At 37.5% G+C, this 20,205-nt stretch overlaps 3 protein-coding genes across 7 annotated transcripts; 1 reads left to right on the top strand and 2 right to left on the bottom strand.

Annotated features, from left to right (window-relative positions):
- The first annotated feature begins 949 nt into the window (after positions 1-949).
- Positions 950-3,847, top strand: ift22 (intraflagellar transport 22 homolog (Chlamydomonas)). Its single transcript, XM_058382447.1, has 5 exons — positions 950-1,459; positions 1,552-1,634; positions 1,716-1,805; positions 2,998-3,200; positions 3,333-3,847. The coding sequence occupies exons 1-5, from the start codon at positions 1,412-1,414 to the stop codon at positions 3,479-3,481; spliced, it is 573 nt and encodes a 190-aa protein (XP_058238430.1). The 5' UTR covers positions 950-1,411; the 3' UTR covers positions 3,482-3,847.
- Positions 3,848-3,867: 20 nt separating this feature from the next.
- On the bottom strand, positions 3,868-6,990 carry atp5l (ATP synthase, H+ transporting, mitochondrial F0 complex, subunit g). The gene is made up of 3 exons (XM_058382449.1): positions 6,832-6,990; positions 6,259-6,419; positions 3,868-4,072 (listed from the first exon to the last, which is right to left on the bottom strand). The coding sequence occupies exons 1-3, from the start codon at positions 6,881-6,883 to the stop codon at positions 3,974-3,976; spliced, it is 312 nt and encodes a 103-aa protein (XP_058238432.1). The 5' UTR covers positions 6,884-6,990; the 3' UTR covers positions 3,868-3,973.
- A 1,435-nt stretch (positions 6,991-8,425) lies between these two features.
- nherf4b (NHERF family PDZ scaffold protein 4b) lies at positions 8,426-17,010 on the bottom strand. Of its 5 annotated transcripts, none has more exons than XM_058382669.1 (12): positions 16,954-17,010; positions 16,452-16,495; positions 15,473-15,503; positions 15,085-15,146; positions 14,646-14,857; positions 12,926-13,130; positions 11,685-11,821; positions 11,245-11,449; positions 10,720-10,916; positions 10,046-10,285; positions 9,348-9,569; positions 8,426-9,268 (listed from the first exon to the last, which is right to left on the bottom strand). In XM_058382669.1, the coding sequence occupies exons 3-12, from the start codon at positions 15,484-15,486 to the stop codon at positions 9,215-9,217; spliced, it is 1,548 nt and encodes a 515-aa protein (XP_058238652.1). In that variant the 5' UTR covers positions 15,487-15,503; positions 16,452-16,495; positions 16,954-17,010; the 3' UTR covers positions 8,426-9,214. The 5 variants fall into 5 exon arrangements, with proteins under 5 accessions (XP_058238652.1, XP_058238655.1, XP_058238656.1 ...); XM_058382672.1 differs by having other exon boundaries at positions 15,085-15,206; positions 16,954-16,990; XM_058382673.1 differs by lacking the exon at positions 16,452-16,495 and having other exon boundaries at positions 15,085-15,206; positions 16,954-16,985.
- Positions 17,011-20,205: the final 3,195 nt, after the last annotated feature.

The following is a 20,205-nucleotide window of genomic DNA, read 5'->3' as shown; positions in this document are numbered from 1 at the left end:
TAGAATGTTTATTCCAGTATTAAGACGACAAACATAAAAAAAGAAATCCTTACTCTAGGTGAATAAATAATTTCTACACCAGATTCATACTTATTTGTTTGTACAACTGGATAAGAAATGTCTGTTTTCTTCATGTTCTATACATTGAAAGCTTTTGAAACTACGCAAATACACACAAATCCTCTAGATTTGGCTCATTGCCACTGACTGTTCTTGCATTCACAGCTGCACTGGTGAACTTTAGGAAGGAAACACGCTCCCAACCCCTTCCTTCAGTGTTAGAAAATCAGTATCAGGATGACAAACCTCTCATGTTAAATGATGTTTTGTGGTCAGTTCCTGCAGCTGCAATCTTTCGCAGTGAATCAGTGTGTCCGTTTTTACAGTAGATCCTATTGTTTAAATTGTTTTGAGGCTAATAATTTAACCATCAATCAGATCAAGTGTTAAGAAGGGTTCAGATATTGCACAACATGCATAACCCTGGCTCTGGAGAATCGTCCAAACCTGTTCTGGTTCTCACCTGGATTTAATGTTCTGTCTCTTCTGAAGACTTTGAGCAGAAGGATTGTTGGAACTGAATATGAGAAACAAACGACCATAAAAGTGTAAGACTGGAAACTCCTGGATTTGGGTGGGAACATTGAAGGTGGGTGTGCGCACAAACTTCACAGCAGACATGGACATGCTAAAAAGGACGTGCTTTTGCGCCCTCTTCTGGTGAACAGCAGCAGTTACAGCAGGAATGTACTCTACACTCACTGACCACTTTATTAGGAACACTATAATAATAATAGCGGGTAGGGGCTTCATTTGTCCACAGTTTTTCGTGGCATAGACTGTGAAATTCTCTTTGAGAGTCTCGTCTGTTTTAAATTTCCAGTGTAAAGACCAAAGTGAAAGAGAGAGAGAGAGAGAGAGAGAGAGAGAGAGAGAGAGAGAGAGGACCTGGGCCTTCGGATGAGATGACACTTTAATAGAATACATGGTATTTTATTCAGTTTAATATTATACTAAATGTTCTCCAGCGTTCCCAAAGTTGAGAGTTTAACCACTCTTCTGAGTTAATCGTGCACTTGTTTATGACAGGCGGTGTATAACCTGCGCTCGAATCTGCGAGTGCGAATTATAAGACTTCACATTCAGCACTTGAGGCTCCGGCTGCAGCTCCATGACAACGAGATGTTATGTTTATGTCAGGTCTTTATACGTGTCTGTCTCTGATACCAGTGTGCCGTTTAATTGTTTACAAATAACATAATATTAGAAGTTAAATATAATAGTATGTCCGTTTTCAAGTAAACGAAAAGAAGAAGTTATCTGTCCGGTTTGAAATCAGCTTGTTAGCGTCCTAGCTTTGCGTAGCTAGTGCGCGTCTTATCCCAGTTTGTGGAGTAGTTAAATATAGGAAATGTTAAAAGTTCTAAAAGTGAAAATTCTTCTAATTGGCCCAAGTGAGGTAAGAATGGATTTGGTTGTTTTCTTTTTATCATTTGTGGTGATCTTTGTGTGAGAATGCTCTAAATAGCATTAATATTATATTATTAACAGTGCGGGAAGACAGTATTGGCCAATTTTCTCTCTGATACAGTGGAGACAATCGGAGCCGATTACAGTCCAACACAGGGAGTCAGGTCAGTAAACTGTAATCAAGGGTACATGAGAAAATCTTTTAGGTTTTCCTGACTAACGTTTTATGATGTGGTGTTTGTAAGGATACTGGAGTTTGAGTCGCAAAATCTGGGGAGTCGGACCAAAGACGGTGCATGTGAAGTGGAGCTGTGGGATTGTGCCGGAGATTTCAAGTGAGAGTCCCATTCCTTCAACCTGTAACTATTCAGAGGCCCAGAGCTGAAAGCTTCTTGCAAGTTTAGTTAGAAATCCAGGACTGCATAGAGCATAATTTGTATATACACTATATTGCCAAACCAAAGGTTTTGGGACACCTGTCCATATCTTTGAATTCAGATGTTGTTTTTCAGGGGTTAGGCTCGGCCCCTTAGTTCCAGTGAAAGGAACTCTTAATGCTTCAGCTTCATACCAAGACATTTTGGACAATTTCATGCTCCCAACTAAGTGGGTACAGTTCGGGGATGACCCCTTCCTGTTCCAGCATGACTGCACACCAGTGCACAGAGCAAGGTCCATAAAGACATGGATGAGTGAGTTTGGTGTGGAAGAACTTGACTGGCCTGCACAGAGTCCTGACCTCAACCCGATAGAACACCTTTGGGATGCATTAGAGTGGAGACTGGAGCCAGGCCTTTTCGTTTAACATCACTGCCTGACCTCACAAATGCGCTTCAAGAGGAATTCCCATAAACACACTCCTAAACCTTGTGGAAAGCCTTCCCAGCAGAGTTGAAGCTGTTATAGCTGCAAAGGGCGGGCCAACTCCATATTAAATTCATGTGCATGTAACGGCAGACGTCTCAGTTTTGGCCTGGCTCGCAGTCTCCACTCTAAGTCATCCCAAAGGTGTTCTGTGGGGTTGAGGTCAGGACTCTGTGAAGTTCCTCCACACCAAACTCGCTCATACATGTCTTTAGTGTATCATATAGTGTATTTAAAGATCCAATCGAGACAATCTTGTGCTTTCATTTGGGGATGCAATGGTCAAGTGTCCACATATTTTTGTCCATCTAGTGAACTGAAAGTTATTTTAATGTAAAACATCCGTCATACACCATAACAACTGTATAAAGTTAAATTAACTTGGCTAGTTACTTAAAATCCATACAATATGATCACAGTGATCTCTCTCTGCCTACTAGAGGATGATTATCAATACTGGCTCCACCATTACTTAATGAATCATTAATGTTTAAGTTACATCCTTTGATTGAAGTTAGTTGTATCATAAGTCAGGTGAAGGACAATGCTGCATCATACCCTGTCGGTTGCATTTATTTATCATCCATATAATAATTAGGATTTGAATAGTATTTACTTAATAGTTTGTGTATGTGTGGGCTATATCTCTGTATCTCATTATAGGTTTGAAACATGCTGGCCAGCTTTACTGAAAGACTCCAACGGAGTGGTTATTGTATTTAATCCTGACATTCCAAGTCACCTAAAGGAAATAGAGACATGGTACTCGACATTCATCTCCTCTCAAAGCCTACAGGCAGGACAATGTCTGCTCATAGCACACCACAAGCCTGGTAGTGGAGCTGATACGTCACGCCCTCAGCTCGGTAAGACTGAATTATTACATAAAGTTTGCTATTTGTTGGCAGACTGCAATTTAGCTTTGTGTACCCCTGCATTGATATCCCGATGAGTCTGAGAAATCTGTACATAATCTGTTTTTTCCTCCCTTTGTGCAGCCCCTCAATTGAACAAGCTGCCTCTCATTCACTCCAACCTAGAGGAAGAGCCTGAAGGGGTGCGTCAGGAGTTTGGCACATATCTAGGAAACGTTGTGCAGAGCTTATTGGAAAGTCGAGAGCGTGAGGAGATGTCTATTATAGCATAACCACCTTTTTTTTTTAATATTCTGACTGCATTATACACTGATAACATGAACTAAGGATCAATTCATCCTGATGTCTGTCTTCTACATCTGTAGTGGGTTTTTTTTCCCAATCTAATTAGAAAAGAACAGCAAACCTACTGGCATGTAGTGGAAGGGCACTTGTACATGCAAATAAAATATGCGAATATACAAAGTTGATTCATAACTAAAGACCAAGGACTTTTTTTATTTGAGCTCATGGTCTCAGCATCAACATACTTTTAAATCAAAATTAATGTGCAAGGTATCTGAACGAAAAGTGCACATATGGAACACAGTATGTGAAGTTATGTTCTAATGGACCAAATAAAAATTTATATTACAAAACCCACTGAGTAATTAGATCGTTTTTTTCAGCAATACATATTTATTAGTTCCTGGATTCCAAGAAGCTCAAACTGGAAACAAAAGGCTTTAGACAAAAAGGAAACAAGCAACAAGGACAGTCCACATTTACACATTATATCCCACAATGCCTCCTTTTCCAATGATCTCGCCAATGTAGAACCACATCAGAACTTCTGTGGCGACCAGACCGTTCCTCAGAGCGTCCTGTGGGAGGAAGTGAGAGTGTTATCGTGGTAAAAAAAAAAAAAAAAAACGTTTTTACCCAGTCACTAAGCAAATAACTGTTAAGCTCCCACTTATACAGTAACATTCACATGGATTCATTTCATTCAGAATTATAATTCCAAGCAGAACACAAATCCAACCACAGAGTAAAGTGCTGACTTCCAATGGAATGATTTACTCAAAGTACAGCACTTCCAGTCTTTTTCACTGTTCTCATTTGGTACCTCAAATAATTGAAGCCTGTCAAATATCAGCAAAAGGAAAAATAGTGTTCAGCTCATTCTCACACTGTGATGCATTAGACAGACACTATGCTATTCTTCCTAAAAGCATTAGGATGCATTTTAATTCAACAAGGTACTCTATGGGGTAAAGTATACTCATAATGCACTTTGTTACTGGAATAGGCAGGAAGGTCATCATTTCAGACTTGTGTTTCCTTTTCTTATAAGGTCCAATAGCCCCAGAGGCCCAGTGAAAAGACATTAGACAAATTACTATGGAAATAATTGCTGGACACCAAGCATGACCCAACTTACAGTCTATAAAATTGTGAATTGAGAAATTGTGTAAATTAGATTTTATTTATGAACTACACCTTAATTTACTCATTACAGTCCCCTTCTATAAGACTACACATGTACTTCTCCAGATCTTCTTATTTAGTTTTTCATAATAACTTCCACAACATGTAAAACAAATAGGTAATTATTTACAGAAATTTACATTTACATTTACAACGCGACAACTTGTGTGCTAAAACAATGTCCATGTATAAAAAATTTCTTTGTATACTTTTATAAGCATTCAACAGGGATACAGCCACATCATTTCACACACTGGTTTGAACTAAAGCCCGACCTTCTTAATATCTTGAGTTATTTTGACAGTGTGACATCCATATAAACTCTTCCATACATGTGAACTATGATCTTAAAATAATCCCAAGAAACATTATTTTGTTATACCATGAAACTCTTGCATCACAAAACAAGGCACTGAGTCAAACCTTGATTATCATGATTAAACAATACTCAATGCTCTACTGTCTAGCTGTTGTTCTTTTGTGTGCTCGCCACAGCAGATCATTTGGCCCGATTGGGCACAGGTTTTACGCCGAATGTCCTTCCCATTTAATCCAGGCTTGGGACCGGCACCAAGAGTTAACTCTTCAGTGGCTTGGTTATGGCAGAATCCTGCAGAGCACGGGATTCTGCAGCTGGATCACCAGGACGCCCGCTCTATCGTCTTATCTGACCAAAAATATTTGTAAACTAAATCTATAATTCAATAAGTGTATATATTCAGGGTGCAAAGCAATGTATCTGTATTGGTTTAGTGTTATAAAAATTTGTTCTTTGTATTTGTATAAAAATTCGTTTCTGTATTTAGGTTTGAGCCAGAAGCAGGTGTGGAGTAAACCTAAACCCAATTTTTTTTTTATAAATGACATTAAAATTTGCAAAACATGGCTTTATTCAACTGCAGGTCTGAGAAGGTGTGACACAGTGCTGCTGCCTATCAGTAATTCAATAATCAATATCAATAATTTCATTATTATACCCACATGAGGCTCTGGGAAACTTTTATTTAATAATAATGATAATAATAATACAAAACAACAAAAATAAGAGCAAGTGAATGTTGTTAATATTTTAAAACATGGTTTGGCTTTATGAAATATGATTCTGCTAGAATGTGACTTGGGAATGATTTAAAAAGAGAATGTTAAATTTACAAAATAACAAACCTTTTTCTTTAATGGATTTTGAGTAAGTTTGTATAGAAACTTGGTGGTGGAATCTCAAGTGGTTAAGGCTCTGGGTCATTGACTGGAAGATCGGGGTTCAAGCCCCAACACTGCCAAGCTTTATGCCACCCTTTATGCCACCCTGCTCCAGGGGTGCTGCATCATGGCTGACCCTGCACTCTGACCCCAACCCCCAAGGATGGGATATGCAACGAAAGAATTTCACTGTGCAGTAATGTATATGTGACAAATAAAGATAACTTAATCAGTCAGTACCATTGACAACATACAATATAAACACTAAGCTGGACCTCCCATAGATACCTGTATTTCTATTTAGTAACATCTCTCAACTAAATTAAGGAAACGACAGAGAAACAGCTTCCACACGGATGTTTGGGTAAAGTGTGCTCACCCTGACTGTGGTCTGACCCAGACGGCCAGCCTGGAAGGCCTTGACGAGGTCAGACACTCCGGCCACTGCCTTGGACACCTCGGCTGGGGAAGGTGGCACCAGCTCCACACGGGCATAGTACCAGAAGGTCGATAGCCGGGGCTTCGAGTAGCTCACAGCGGCTAGAAAATACACAGAAATAACAATTAGTAAAAAAAAAAAATGCAGATTTATATCTCAATCGCTGAAGTGCCGGCTCTTCATTCACGTCATTCACATGACAAGGAGATTGAGTGTCCTAATGCTAACTTCTAGCTAGTGTACTATAACAGTGCATTACCTGACTAATTAGCAGTAGGCAATATTGTTTAAACTTGTTAATTAGTCAGGTAGTGCACTGTTATAATTAAGCGAGAATTTATAAAGCTATGAACTTCCGTGTAAGCGTTAATGTGTGTTTGCTGTTAGCAAGTTAGCTTGCAGACGAAGCGGCCCCGGCTTATCTACACGGCGAGCACACTCCCTTCCTGATCAGCTAAATAAATGCTTTTGCTTCTCTCCCAGATGTCTGTTTAGCTCACAAAAATCTCTTACCGCCAACCAAAGATGGCACTTTAGCAACCAGTTTCTGTACCGCCTGCGCCATAGCTTCACGATGGGATAGTTTGCGGCTCGCTTCTTGCTACGATGGCCCTTCAGATGAATGTCACCTACACGGAAGGACCTCTGCGGCGAGAAGACTACACAAGTGCCTGAACTGAATTTTGTTTAACGAGAGGACAAAAACAAAACAAATGCTGAAAATCTTTTCAGTTTTATACATAGAATTAAAAAAAATATATTAATCTGAAAATGTTTAATTAACAAAATAAATTAGGGAATTTTCTTATATCGGAGAGAAGCCTTCAAAAAAAGGCGGACGGCATTTCATTGGTTTACTAACACAAGGATAGAGTAGAGTAGTAGCGATAACGTCCACAAGGGGGCGCCTTTTTAAAATGAAATCGACACGATTACTAATTTTTAAAGATTTAGAAAATAACTTTTGTTAAAAGCTACCCTTTTACAGTTTACATAAAAGTGTTAATGTAGGTATATAATTATTATACTGTATGAATACAGATGTTCTAATATGTTTTATTATAATCAAACCTATGAAGGTTACATATAGTCAGAAAGAAATATAATAAAGTGGCAAAATGAATTTCTTTACTATTTCTCCGTTTCAAGTCTAGAAAAAGAAAGAATAAAAGTGCTGTGATTGCTGCCCCCTTTCTAAAAAAAAATACATAAAAAGCAAACACATAAGCAATTAACCACATTAACAGTAATTATCTAATTCCCTAAGGAGCAGCTCTCCATAAATGTGTGATTATCTAATTATATTATTAGAAAAATGGATAAATAGTCACGTACCCTTTGTCCAGAAAATTGCTTAACAGGGGCCATGTTCCCATTACAGTGTGATTATATAATTGTTTACAACACTTATAAAAAAGTAAATAATTGTTTTTTTGCAAACTGAATATCAAACGAACAATAATGAAAATAATCATTTGTATTTTTAGTGTTTACCCCTTCAGTCATCTTGTGTAATGCTTGAATACAAGAACATCAGAATTTTTAAAACCCATCTGACTCTTTTCTCTTAAATATATTCTCTTATAAATAGTTTCATTTAGATGAACGCAAATATGTTTAAATATATAAAATAAAATAATTAAATAAGATTTAAAAATGTTGTACAATAAACCAGCTTTACTATTAAGCCTATTCTTCTTCATGTAAATGAAATTATGCCTTTACACAGCACTAATCCATCCATCCATCCATCCATCCATTTTCTATACTTCCTTTACTCCTAATTAGGGTCCCGGGGATCTGTTGGAGCCTAACAGCACTAATCATGTTACTGAATCAGTAATAATGTGCATTTCCAAATCATCTTCATATTTTGAACCTTGTTACTGTGCACAGTATGATATTGTAATCTACAAGGTTAAAGTAGGAAGGTGTGTACAGGTGATAAGAGACTGCACAACCTCGCATTATCTTACAAAAATCCAAATATAAACTCTAGACTTTTACCTTTTTTTTAATGCAATTTGCTGGTTAGAATTTATTAAGGAAAAAAAAAAAACATACACCTCTAGATACACATCTAGAGGAAATGACAAAAATGGAAGATTTGGAATGAGCTCCAAAATGAAAAGAAAGCTATGGTTATAAGTGTATTAAAATGTGTTAAAGGTAAATTACAATCATTGTTTATAAAAAAAATAATAAAAAATCCACACAGAAGTGCAAAAATAAAGGTCTTGGCATCTGGAGTCTGTCCCAGGATCACTGGGGATGAAACAGGAATAAACCCTTGATGGGAAGGTAGTCCATTCCCGGGCATCATGCACACACACACTCTCACATAGGGCATGACATGAAGGATTTCTTTAACTGCTCATCTTTAATCGAACGTATGGAATGTTAGAACAAAACGAAATGCACTTTGTGTATGAAAATGATGTGTTTGGATTTGTAACTGCAAGAAATCCCGGTGCTGGAATGCACTGTGTAGACAAAATATAACCTTTATTGGTTCAGTCAGGAATAGCAGCAATTGAAATGAAATCGTTTTTCACAAATCCTATGCAAACTGAAAGTAAGACACGATAGAATGAAGCATAAGTAGTGCCTATGCATTGGATCGATTTTGTAAGTGTTGTTTTGCCAGGAAGAGTTCCATTGTGGTGAACTGAGCAACACTGTTTTGTATTGATAACAAAAAGTAGTGTGCATATGTTATTTAAAATCATGGCAGAAAAGAAAAGAAGTAATATGTATAAGCATGCTGACAAATAGTGCCAAGATTTATTCAAGGGAATTCATCTAAAATTCCACCCCAATGATGTTACACGTTTCCCAGCATTGTTGTTCCATGGATCCGAGTGCATTCTCTCGAACCCTCAGGAAGGAACTTGCGTTACTCGCTGGGATTAGACTGCTGTGTGGGAGATGAGCTCTCATGGTCCTGTTCCTGCAATAAATAAAGTTGATTCTTGTATAACATCTGGGTATGGGTATTGTGTATTTGAGGACATTTAAGTAAATCCTACCTCCTCAGCAGCTACTTTTTCAGCAGTGATGGGCTTTCCGGTCTTTTTCATCCACTCATAACCCGGTCTGTCCATCACTAGCAAGGAGAGAGAGCTGCCTCCTTTCTTCATGAGTAAAATCACATCTTCTAAACACTCCTCCTCTACGTTCTGTCCATTCACCTCCATCAGGACGTCACCCTGCTTGAGGCCAGAACTTTCTCCTGGACCTCCGGGTGCCACCTGAATTGAATATAATTTTAATATAAGAGAATAGGAAGGAATAGAATAGTATAAAAGTAAGAAATAAAAGACTACAGGTCATGCGATTCTAGGAAGTAATTAAAAGCAGTGTGACGTTTTACCACCCCAAAGTTGCTTCTGTTTACATTGCTTGAGTATATTATTATTTTTCACTGTATTGAATGTGCGAGATCTCCCATTGTGTCCCTTTATGTTTGCATACAATACATTGTTTACAGTTTTCTACTCTACTTCTACTATATCGATGTTTGCGCACATGCCAATGAACCTGAAACTTCAAATCTGAAACTTAATGACATTTAGTTATGTTATCTTTGTGTTACATAAGTTGTGCTCTCCATTAATAATCTGATCTCTTTTCTATAATTATCACTGTCCTAGGATCTACTGATTAAACATGCCCTATGACTGGATAAAGAAAATGCCTACAATAGAGACAGAGATTTGCTCTATACCTGGTTGATAAATGTGCCAGGTTTCTGTTGGACCCAACCCAAATGGAAGCCGAATCCCGCGGGGCTTCTCTGTAGCACACACAGTCTTGGTTTGGACTCTATTTCCAGCTCCTCCTGGGCTTCAGCTGAGGATTCTACCAGCTTCAGAGCTGCTGGACTTTGTTCCTGTGGAGTCGACTTTTCCTGTTGCTTCTTCTCAGGGGTATGATCTTCACAGAACAGCAGGGGAGAAAGACCCAGCTAAGAAAATATCAAAGAAGATAACGTTGGAGTCGATAAAGTTTTGCATGAGCTGTGAATCATAAAATATGACAAAGACACACAACAAATGCATGGGATCAAATCACTACCTTTTCTTAAAAACTTTTCATTCATTAGATGAAAATGCCCTCATCGATTTCTGTGCGCTGAACATGAGTACAGCTATCATGGAAAGTAATTAAACATGTGTCTTCACTGGTATCAAAGAATCACGTGCTTACGATTTCACCAATTCCAGTAGTTTCCCACAAGATGTTGCAACACAAACTTTATTAACAGCTTTTATTAAAAGCTGCAGCAAAATCAAGCATTTTTGGCAACAACAATGAAAGGACCCTCCTGGAAGCAATAAATAATTCTATATATCATATAATATAATATTGGGATATTCCCGATGTGTTAAACTCACCCACCTTTGTGTAGAAATCTAGGCCTTCTAGGGTCATAGTGGTGAAGCTGACTTGCTTTCCACTCTCTCTGACTTTGCCGACAACTTCCTCATGAGACAAATGATCAAGAGCCTCCCCGTTCACCTCCACCAGGATCTCTCCATCCTTAATATCTGCCTCTTCTGCAGGACTGCCAGCATCCACCTCTCGCACCATATGAACTAGACCCACACAAGATTAAAATAGAATGAAATCTTGTGACCAAGCATAAATGGACACTAATGATGAACCTGGCTATTTCAGGTTACATCTTACTGACCACTCCAGAACATTTCCAATTCTACTAATTACTCAGAGCTTCATATTATACTGTATGTTGTAATGTACATTGCCACTACTAAAAAGTATTCTCATATGATATTTTTGGCCAGATTGCCCAGCACTACTTATTTCTTTATTACTGAGTTTCACACTAACACACAGCCATTTAGAAACATGTTGTAGAATAATTATCACGATAACAATAGCAAATGAATGCATGTCTCGCACCTTTGCGTCCTGTTGACAGTTTTTCATGCCTAAGCAGGAAGCCATAGCCATCTGGCCCCTGTTTCAGATGTACTCTTTTGGGTTTGTATGGCATGCTCTGGGCATCAGCCATGACTGGCAAAATGGTTATCTTCCTACGGATGTAGCTCTTCTCACTCTTGCTGTCGATCACCAGCACAGTCATGTGATCATTGCATTTCTTCACCTAAACAAAAGTATTATGTATTAGCCATTGTGGGTGTGTTATTGAGTGAGTTTGAGTTGGAATCCTGGTAATGGCAAGTTGTAATTATTGAGCCTTTAAGATGTTAATTTGTAAATAAAATGTCTGGCAAATGAGTTGCCTTGGACTTTGTTGCTATATCAATAAGTCAATTTTCTAGCACCCACTTGTAGCATATCCTAATTATGTTATCTAATAAGCACTTATACATGCCCACCATCTTGTTAATAGCAGAATGCATGAGTTCACAAGCCATGGCACCATTGATCCAAACGAGCCGGTCTCCTTTTCTCAGTCCTGCCTTCTCACCAGGGCCTCCGGTTATTAGACTTATAGAGAGCTTTCCTTTCTCACCTACAGAGGGCACACAATGCATAAAATTAGATTAAACCTTTATTATGACCACTGTCATGCTTTATATACTGTATACAGCCAAAGGTATACATACATCTAGGCTCAAGATATTAAATCTTATATATATATATATATATATATATATATATATATATATATATATATATATATATATATATGAACAAATAAATGTAAAACAACTGTAGGCACAAATTAACTCCCACGGATGAATAAACTTTGAACTGAACTACAAGAGACAAACCAAGGAAGGTTTGTTGTTGAAGGAGTTGAAAGCATCAAGTATGAAAGCTAATAGTAGAAACCCATTTTCTAAAACCAATCAATACAACTTGCAGACAACACCAGCCTTACGGAGGAGTATTTACTGGTCAGAAGAAAGAAACAAAAATAGAATTGTTTAACCAAACTCAGTGCTGTGTCTAGAGGAAATGGGGTGAGGCTTTTAATCTGAAGAACACTATCATAATTTTAGGGTGTTTTGCTGGAGAATGGACTGGTCCACTTCAGAAAATAAATAATAGACATTATGAGGAAGGAGGAATTTCTAGAAATCCTCAAGACATCAGTCAGAAAGTTGAAACCTGATTATAACAGGGTTTTCCAGCAGGATATAGATCCTCACCAAAACTATAACAGGGTATTCCAGCAGGATATGGATCCTCAGCAACCCTCTGTTGTAACAAAATGGCTTAAAGACATCAAAATGAAAATAAACACTGATCTGTATGCTAAAGAAAATTCATAGACTGACCAGACAATGCATGTCTGAGTAAGGAGGCCCAAAACTTGACTGGGTTACACCAGAAATGTCAAGACGAATGGACAAAAAGTATTGTGAGAAGCTTGTGGAAGGCTACAGCATTTGATTCAGGTTTAAGCAAATAAAGCCAATGCCACCAAATACTCACAAAGATTATGCAAACTTGTAATTCACTGAAAATTTGATACAGTAAATAAAAGCTGAAATAAATCTGTGTCTTTGGAAACAACAATGAAAATATTTGTCCTTAACTGTAAAGCCTAAATCCTGCACCAAAGACTGATGCTCTGTGTAGCTCACGTTCTTTAAATATGGTTACTCACCCTCCACAGGATGGATGCTAAAGCCCAGGCCGCTCGCAGGGTTTCTGACGATGTGGCAGAGCCGAGGTGGATTCCAATCATCACCACGCTGAGCTTTACACAGTTCCTTCAAGTTCCAGCCCTGAGCCACGGCCTGCTCGTATTCATCACTGCTCAGCAACAGGAGGCAGAGCTGAGGCCCACTCATCTGGATCATGCGGGCAACCTGCAAAAAACAAACAGAGAGAGAGAGAGAGAGAGAGAGAGAGAGAGATTAGAGGAGAAATAAATGATAAACACCAGAGTACTGCTGACACTGAGATTTTAAATTGAGATTTTAAATAAAATGCAGAATTGTACATTTTTTTAAATATTTTTTTTTGGGATCACAATTAAGTAAAGTGATTTAAAGTAGAACAATATTTAAAAAGTATTTCTTTCAACATCAAATACTGTGCACTTAGCCTAATTTCTGTAATAAGAAAGCTGTAATTTCTGTAATATCACAAAAATGGAATTTTAGTCACTGTCACACTATCACCCAAGTGTGCAAAAACCTTAAAACCACTTAAAACTTAAAAACCTAAACCTCCTGACAATATAGTTTCATATGTAAAAAATAATCTTTAGGTATGATAATATTTAAAAATCTGAATTTCCTAATATATGTACTAATGTTAAACTCAAGAAATACATTATATATCCCTAACTACAATTTAAACAAACAAAACTTGATCAGACATATGTGGGCTTTTATTATACAAAGGTGGAAAACGTGTCAGAAACGTGAGTATTATAGATATTTTTATGCTTAATTAAACAAAAATACAGCTGGTCTACCATTTTCCAGCACTAGGTGTCATGATTATCTCAGTTGTACTGCATCCATCCATCCATCCATTTCTATACCCGCTTTATTCCTAATTAGGGTCATGGGGATCTGCTGGAGCCTATCCCAGCACACATTGGGCGATAGGCAAGTACACCCTGGACAGGTTGCCAGTCCATCACAGGGCCACATATAGACAGACAACCACACACACACTCACTCTTATGGGCAATTTAGCAGTACCAATCAACCTAATGCACGTTTTTGTACTGTGGGAGGAAACTGGAGTACCCGGAGTAAACCCACGCAGGCACAGGGAGAACATGCAAACTCCATGTACTGCATCCACTTAAAATAATTCTCATTCCCTTCACCATTAACAGAAATGTGAGGTATAAATTCACAATATTACCATATATACTACTACAATAAAAATAGTGTCAAAAAATTGTTTTTGAGGTTGGGGTAAAAGGGGAGGGGATATTATATATAAATATAGGTGATTTTCTTTTGGGTAGGACTGATATCACTTTTATCAAATATAGTCCAGTCCAACAGAAAAAAGCAGAAAAAAACAAGAAACACACAGAATTTATAGATAGAAGCTACACTTAAAATCTAATTATGGAAATAAACAAACATTAGTCATACAGTGGCTTGTTTCCCTACTAGCTTCTCTTCAGGAAGCTAAGAACTATAATATCTTCATGATACCATGTCTGGCCAAATTACACAATTCAGACTTTAGGCTAAAACACTTTTGAGAAACACAAATTTAGAAAAAAATAATAGCAGTATGCTACTAATATAAAAGCATTACATTCAGTGCTAGGTTGTGGCGGGATAACATTCCAGATATCTTTCTCAACATGGGCTGCTGCCATATACGACTTCTGATTTCTGATCTCTCACCTCCATATGCTCAACGTCGTCCACAAACTTTTCATTGACCTCCAGAAGTCGATCCCCATCTCTCAGTCCACTCTTCTCAGCCACTCCCATTAATTCCACCTGCCTGATAACATGACCTGGATGTCCTTTCTCCAAACGCAGATGGAAGCCGAAAGACTCTCCTTCTTCTCTTTTCAGCACACACACCCGAGGCAAGGGGCCACTAATCTTCTCTACAGGTCAAGATTAGTCTTATGAGTCTTGAATGTGGTATATTTTATAGTAAACAGACTAGCAGCTGTACTATCGCTTGATTTGTGATGTTTAATTCGATCAGAATTCAAATCAGATATCTAAGGATCAAAGTCCATGTATTAACGTTGCCATTTGATACTAATAAAAAGGCAAAGCTAAATTGGAAACTAGAAAACAAAATCAAAATTAACTAAAGTTTACATACCCACATCTTCAGAAATGACCATCGCTGGATTGTCTACTCCTTCCTTCGGATTGAAGACGAATCTGCTCAGCACACGTTGATAGAAGAGTTCTTACCAATGATAAACTTTCATTATCCTCCTACTGCGAGCCAATGAAATAGAAAATGGCTCCATAAACCCATAAAACATTCAGCTATCAACATAGTTACACACACACACACACACAAACACACACACACACACACACAATCAGGCTGAACATTATATGTATGATATGTCAGGATGTTTATCCCCATTCCTGTGCAAGAGGGTTCAAAGTTGAATCTTCAGATAGAGGCATGAATATGTGTTAGCCAGTGAATATAACTAATAAGAGTTAAAACAAAAAAAAGGTTGGTTGTCACTTACGGAGTCAATTCCATGGCATTTCCTAGCACTACTGTAAAACAGAGAGACTAGTGAGTAAGAATAGGGAAATTACAAAAAAACAAAACCACAAAACTAACCACAAAATGATTTCAAATTCTGTCAACAAAGGACACGGTTCAGATACCAGCCCTGTAGTTGTAACAGTAATACATTTCATTATGTATGCTCATTTCAAGTCAGTCAATCTGAACAAACATTCATGCCTCTCTTTAACTCTATAACTTCCTCAATGGCTGGCTAAACTATCCTGAATGCGATAAATAATCAGTCATCTTGTTGGGCCAGGCCACATTTCAATAATCATTTTTTATTATTATTATTATTTAGTATTATAAATATCTCTCTGCGGTCTAACATGTCCTATCAGTTTCCTAAGCATTAATGTGTGAAATTCTGACTTACTCGAGCTAAAGAAATTGAAAATGTCATGATCCTTTATCAAATCTCTGTTCACCTGAACTCATTTTCCTGTTCACTGACCAAGGACTGTACTATTAATGGATCCTAAAATCCTAAAATATGACTTATTAATGTAATAGTTTCTCTTGCAATTTCTGGAGTAAATGATTGCAGAGTCCAAGATTCATAGGTGAAGGACTTTTACCTGTGTGTTATGACACCTCTATCAATGTGATAACACCTTCTGATTAAAATCAGCATGTTTGCATTGAAATACTTGAATTTTTGGTGCATTGGAGACATTGGGTCAATTATTTAGGACCAGAAATGACAGAAAAACACAGAAATCTGACTGTGCAACCTACACTTTATATGTAATATGATGAGAGAAAAGCACAGAATTATACAAATGTATCTTCAATGTAACAGTCACCACAGATGGGACATAAGGCTGTATTCATTACACAGTGTAACTCTGCAGTTTGCAGAAAATGAATCAAAGCTTAACAGACATCGAAAGCAAATAGCAAAAATGTTTAACCTAGAGATCAAATCTAACCTGTGTTGTGTGCTGTATTCTCAAATCACTGAACTCTGCAGGGTCTGAAGAGAAAAGGTTTGAGTAAATATCAAACCAACCACTATTTACATGAAGCTCAGCAGCAGCAGCTGAACTTCCCTAACAAAGAGCTTAACAAGGGGAAATTTGAACTTATAATGAAGTGATTGTAAATGACATCGGATGGAAAGTAATCATAGCCTCCAAGGTTCCCAGCCATCAATTTTGATGTTATCTTCTATCATGTATAATAAAACTTTGCCATTGTCAGGAAAACATAACTCTAAAATCAATGGCTTAAAAAAAAGGCACATCATACATATACACAACATCATGCTGCAGGAAAAAAAAAGAAGGAACAAATGTACTCTCCACATAAATATTTCATTAGGATCTGTAAGAAATGAAACTATCAAATCAATGCTACTAATACTGAACCATGCAGAACAGGAGGATGAAGGAGGGAAGGAAGGAAACTAAATAAAAAAAGGTATTAAGTTACCTGTGGACTTAGTTAGTCTCTTAACAGCTGGAATGTGTGTGAGTGTGTGATGTGACTGTATCTGACATTAAACAAAGCACCTCCTCTTTCAGGGCTATACACGGAACCAGGCTTCATGTAATGGTTAATCTTGCTTCTGCTCTTTCTCTCTCTCTCTCTCTCTCTCTCTTTCTCTATCTATCGGTCACTGTGTATTTTATTAATAAGGGACAAGCTTTAGCCTTCTGCACACTCACTCACTCAGTCACTCACTCACACACACACACACACACAACCTTAACAATAAAGGCCAAAGCTAGTGTAATTTATTGTTTAATCCTCTTACTGGAACAGGGTGTAATCATAAATCACAACAAACCAGACTAGCAGCCTTGAAAGCTCTTCAACACTGACTGACCTGCTGTACAAGTCTTCTTCTTCCTCTTTTTTCTTTTTATGACAGCTCATTGGTTATTACAGTGGATATACTGATCCATATATTGATACTGATATTGATTAATCATCTAAAGAAATTGCTACAGACGATAATATTAGGATAAACAGGTTTTTTGCAGTTTGTAGAAGCTAAATTACACGCTAAAACATGATGGAAAGTAAAGTCTGAGTGTGAGTTTTTAAACATTCCTTGTTTTGAGCATGTTGCTACTACTCTAAAGTGGCCTTGATGCTGTTGTGTTGTGATACAATGTGTTAGCACACAAAGCACAACATGTACAGTCCCCCCCTCACATAGTTTATTTGCAGTGACTGAAGGCTTTATTCAGTGATTCAGAACATTATAGAAAAGCTGATACAAGAGTACTAGTGAAAAATGTAGCAACAGACATATGAATGTTGAGAATGCTAACTAAAAGAACTGTTGAGCAGCCACATATTTACAAAGGCACAAAAAGCTTTTGCATACTTTATGCAATGGTAAACCTTAATGAAGTTCTGTGTTAATAAAAAAATAACAAAAACACAACCGTACTGTATTTGTTTCGGAGAAAAGCTACAAGAATAAGATCTTAAGGTTGACATTTCATAAACTGTGAAGCTGCCCATTGAGGCTACATAAATTCCCTCTTGTGGAAAATGTGAGATTAGATTGCTATGCAACTCTCTCGACCAATCGTTTGAATAAGGTTGTTTAACGCATACAGTTATTTTACCAAACCTCATTAAAGTGGACCAAAAGGGAAAAATATGCAAATTAGTCCTAAACAAATTGAGCACAAGTGTATTTCTGAACATTTTACCATTACTGAGCTCTCACACCACTTGCTGTTCACACCACAAGTTTATTAGAACTCAGAGGTCAGCTGTGTAATACTGAATTATTGATTATGTCATTAAACATGGTTCAAAATCGGAACTGCTATGAAATACCAGTAGCATCTTGAAAGCAGGAAGCACTGAGGAGAGAGAATTTTGTTCCAGAGACATTGAATTGAACTTATGCCACTTGCAGTAGACCTGCATAGATAAAATAAAATAAAAATAAAAAACACATTATTATTATTATTATTATTATTATTATTATTATTATTATTTGGCTTCCTGATGGTCCAGCAGCTCTCTCATTGGTGTGGCCTGGGTTCGATTCCCGGGCAGGGAGCTAACCCAGCCACTAATGAGTTAACTTTTTAGCGCTAAAAGTGTGCAAACCCAATTCCTTGGTCAGCTTTTTTCAGTATACGCTGTCTCTTTTCTGAAGTACCTCAGAAACATATTAAATTGCTTTTATTGTCAATTATACTGCACTTATTGCTAGTGGTTCGAGTGTTTACCTGAAACTCATTGCAGAAAATGGTGCCAAGCTGGCAATTTCTCAGAACTTGTTTCTCAGAAATGAGAACCATTCTCAAAAGTTGTCCTTAAAACATTTTAGGCCACTCGCATTAGTGTGGAGTCGGTCCTCAAAATTTTGTGTATGTGTAGGAGTAAATAAAGCCAACATGCCTTGGTGGATGAACTTCCAGGCCTCACTGGATGATGCTCAGCATGAATAGAGTCCACTGCTCAGATGGAGACAAAGAAGGCATCCATGCCAGGTGAAAAAATTGCAAGAGGCTCACAAGGCATAGAATCCCATGAATCCACAGGTCAAAATTCACCTAGAGATGGTTTGAACAAAGCTGAAGTAACTGCTACAAAAAGCAAATCTTTCACATCCTCATCATACTGGCTTTTCCACTAAAATGAAATTTGAGTTCACAACTTTGTTTTAATTGTTTTCATCTTCTCGTTCTCCTTCATCCTGACATTCAAACCAGTAAAATAGGGTGATTTAAGAGAGTGGCAGCAGAGCCTAGAGAAACCAAACAGAACCTGAATCCAATCCATCATGTTTAAAAGACTGAGATTAATTATCAATCAGAAGAGGCAACCATCCCAAATGTTGAGTACACATCACTCAAATTTCTCTAGTAATATTTTAGCATACCATAGACATCATGATAGCTATTAGGTTAGGTTAGGCCATTAGCTATTGTAACTATTAGGTTAGGAAAGAAAATGAACAAGATGTTCAGCATTCTCATATTGTGTTCTCTCAACCGTCAGTGAATCACAAAACCCCAGGTGTTGGACTTGGACAGAAGGTTGTGAGTTTGAATCCAGGTCCATCAAGCTGCCACTGCTGGGCCTCTGAGCAAGGCCCTTAACCTTCAATTGCTCAGTTGTATAAAAAAAGAAGAGAGAGATAAAATGTAAGTCGCTCTGGATAAGGGTGGCTGCCAAATGCCATAAATGTAATGTAAATGCCTTTGTTGCCAGCTAGGTTATCTTGCCTTGTCCTAGACTTTTAGGAATTTCAACCACTGTTCTTTGCAGAATGTTTCTATAGTTCTAAACCGTCCTGTATGCACATAATGTTTAATATTAAACCACAGCAAGGCTGTGAGAGCAATTCAAAACAATTCAGCTTGCATTTCTTGAAGAGGTTTATGGAGGGTATTAAGGGTTTTGTCCTGTTGTAGAATAAAATCTGTTTTTGTCTAACGTTTCTTGATAGGCTATGTTGTCAAATAATACTTTTTTTTTTTTTTTAGCAATACCAGCATATCCTTTAAATCCATATTAAGGATGCAACCAAATAGGAATACATTATTCAGAATGAACAGAAAATGTGGTCTAAATGAACCCTCTAGCTTGCAACATTTCCTTATACTGTAAGTGATACTTAATGTTGTGATGCTTATTTAGGAGATATTTTAGATTTGCTCCTAGGCCAAACAAATCTTTCAAACTGTCCTTTATTATTTATATATA

The sequence above is a fragment of the Hemibagrus wyckioides genome, linkage group LG28, assembly GCF_019097595.1.
Source record: "Hemibagrus wyckioides isolate EC202008001 linkage group LG28, SWU_Hwy_1.0, whole genome shotgun sequence".
Classification (NCBI taxonomy): Eukaryota; Metazoa; Chordata; class Actinopteri; order Siluriformes; family Bagridae; genus Hemibagrus; species Hemibagrus wyckioides.
This window is presented reverse-complemented; position numbering and strand designations above follow the sequence as displayed.

Coding starts and splice junctions, on each gene's coding strand:
- nherf4b (XM_058382669.1), bottom strand. Junction 11,450..11,684: donor ATTCTGCTATTAACAAGATG/GTGGGCATGTAT, acceptor ACTTTTGTTTAG/GTGAAGAAATGCAATGATCA. Junction 10,286..10,719: donor GCCTAGATTTCTACACAAAG/GTGGGTGAGTTT, acceptor ATATTTTCTTAG/CTGGGTCTTTCTCCCCTGCT.
- ift22 (XM_058382447.1), top strand. CDS start 1,412: ATGTTAAAAGTTCTAAAAGTGAAAATTCTTCTAATTGGCCCAAGTGAG. Junction 1,460..1,551: donor TTCTAATTGGCCCAAGTGAG/GTAAGAATGGAT, acceptor TATTATTAACAG/TGCGGGAAGACAGTATTGGC. Junction 1,635..1,715: donor AGTCCAACACAGGGAGTCAG/GTCAGTAAACTG, acceptor GGTGTTTGTAAG/GATACTGGAGTTTGAGTCGC.
- atp5l (XM_058382449.1), bottom strand. CDS start 6,883: ATGGCGCAGGCGGTACAGAAACTGGTTGCTAAAGTGCCATCTTTGGTT. Junction 6,420..6,831: donor AGTGCCATCTTTGGTTGGCG/GTAAGAGATTTT, acceptor TGTATTTTCTAG/CCGCTGTGAGCTACTCGAAG. Junction 4,073..6,258: donor TGGGTCAGACCACAGTCAGG/GTGAGCACACTT, acceptor TTCCTCCCACAG/GACGCTCTGAGGAACGGTCT.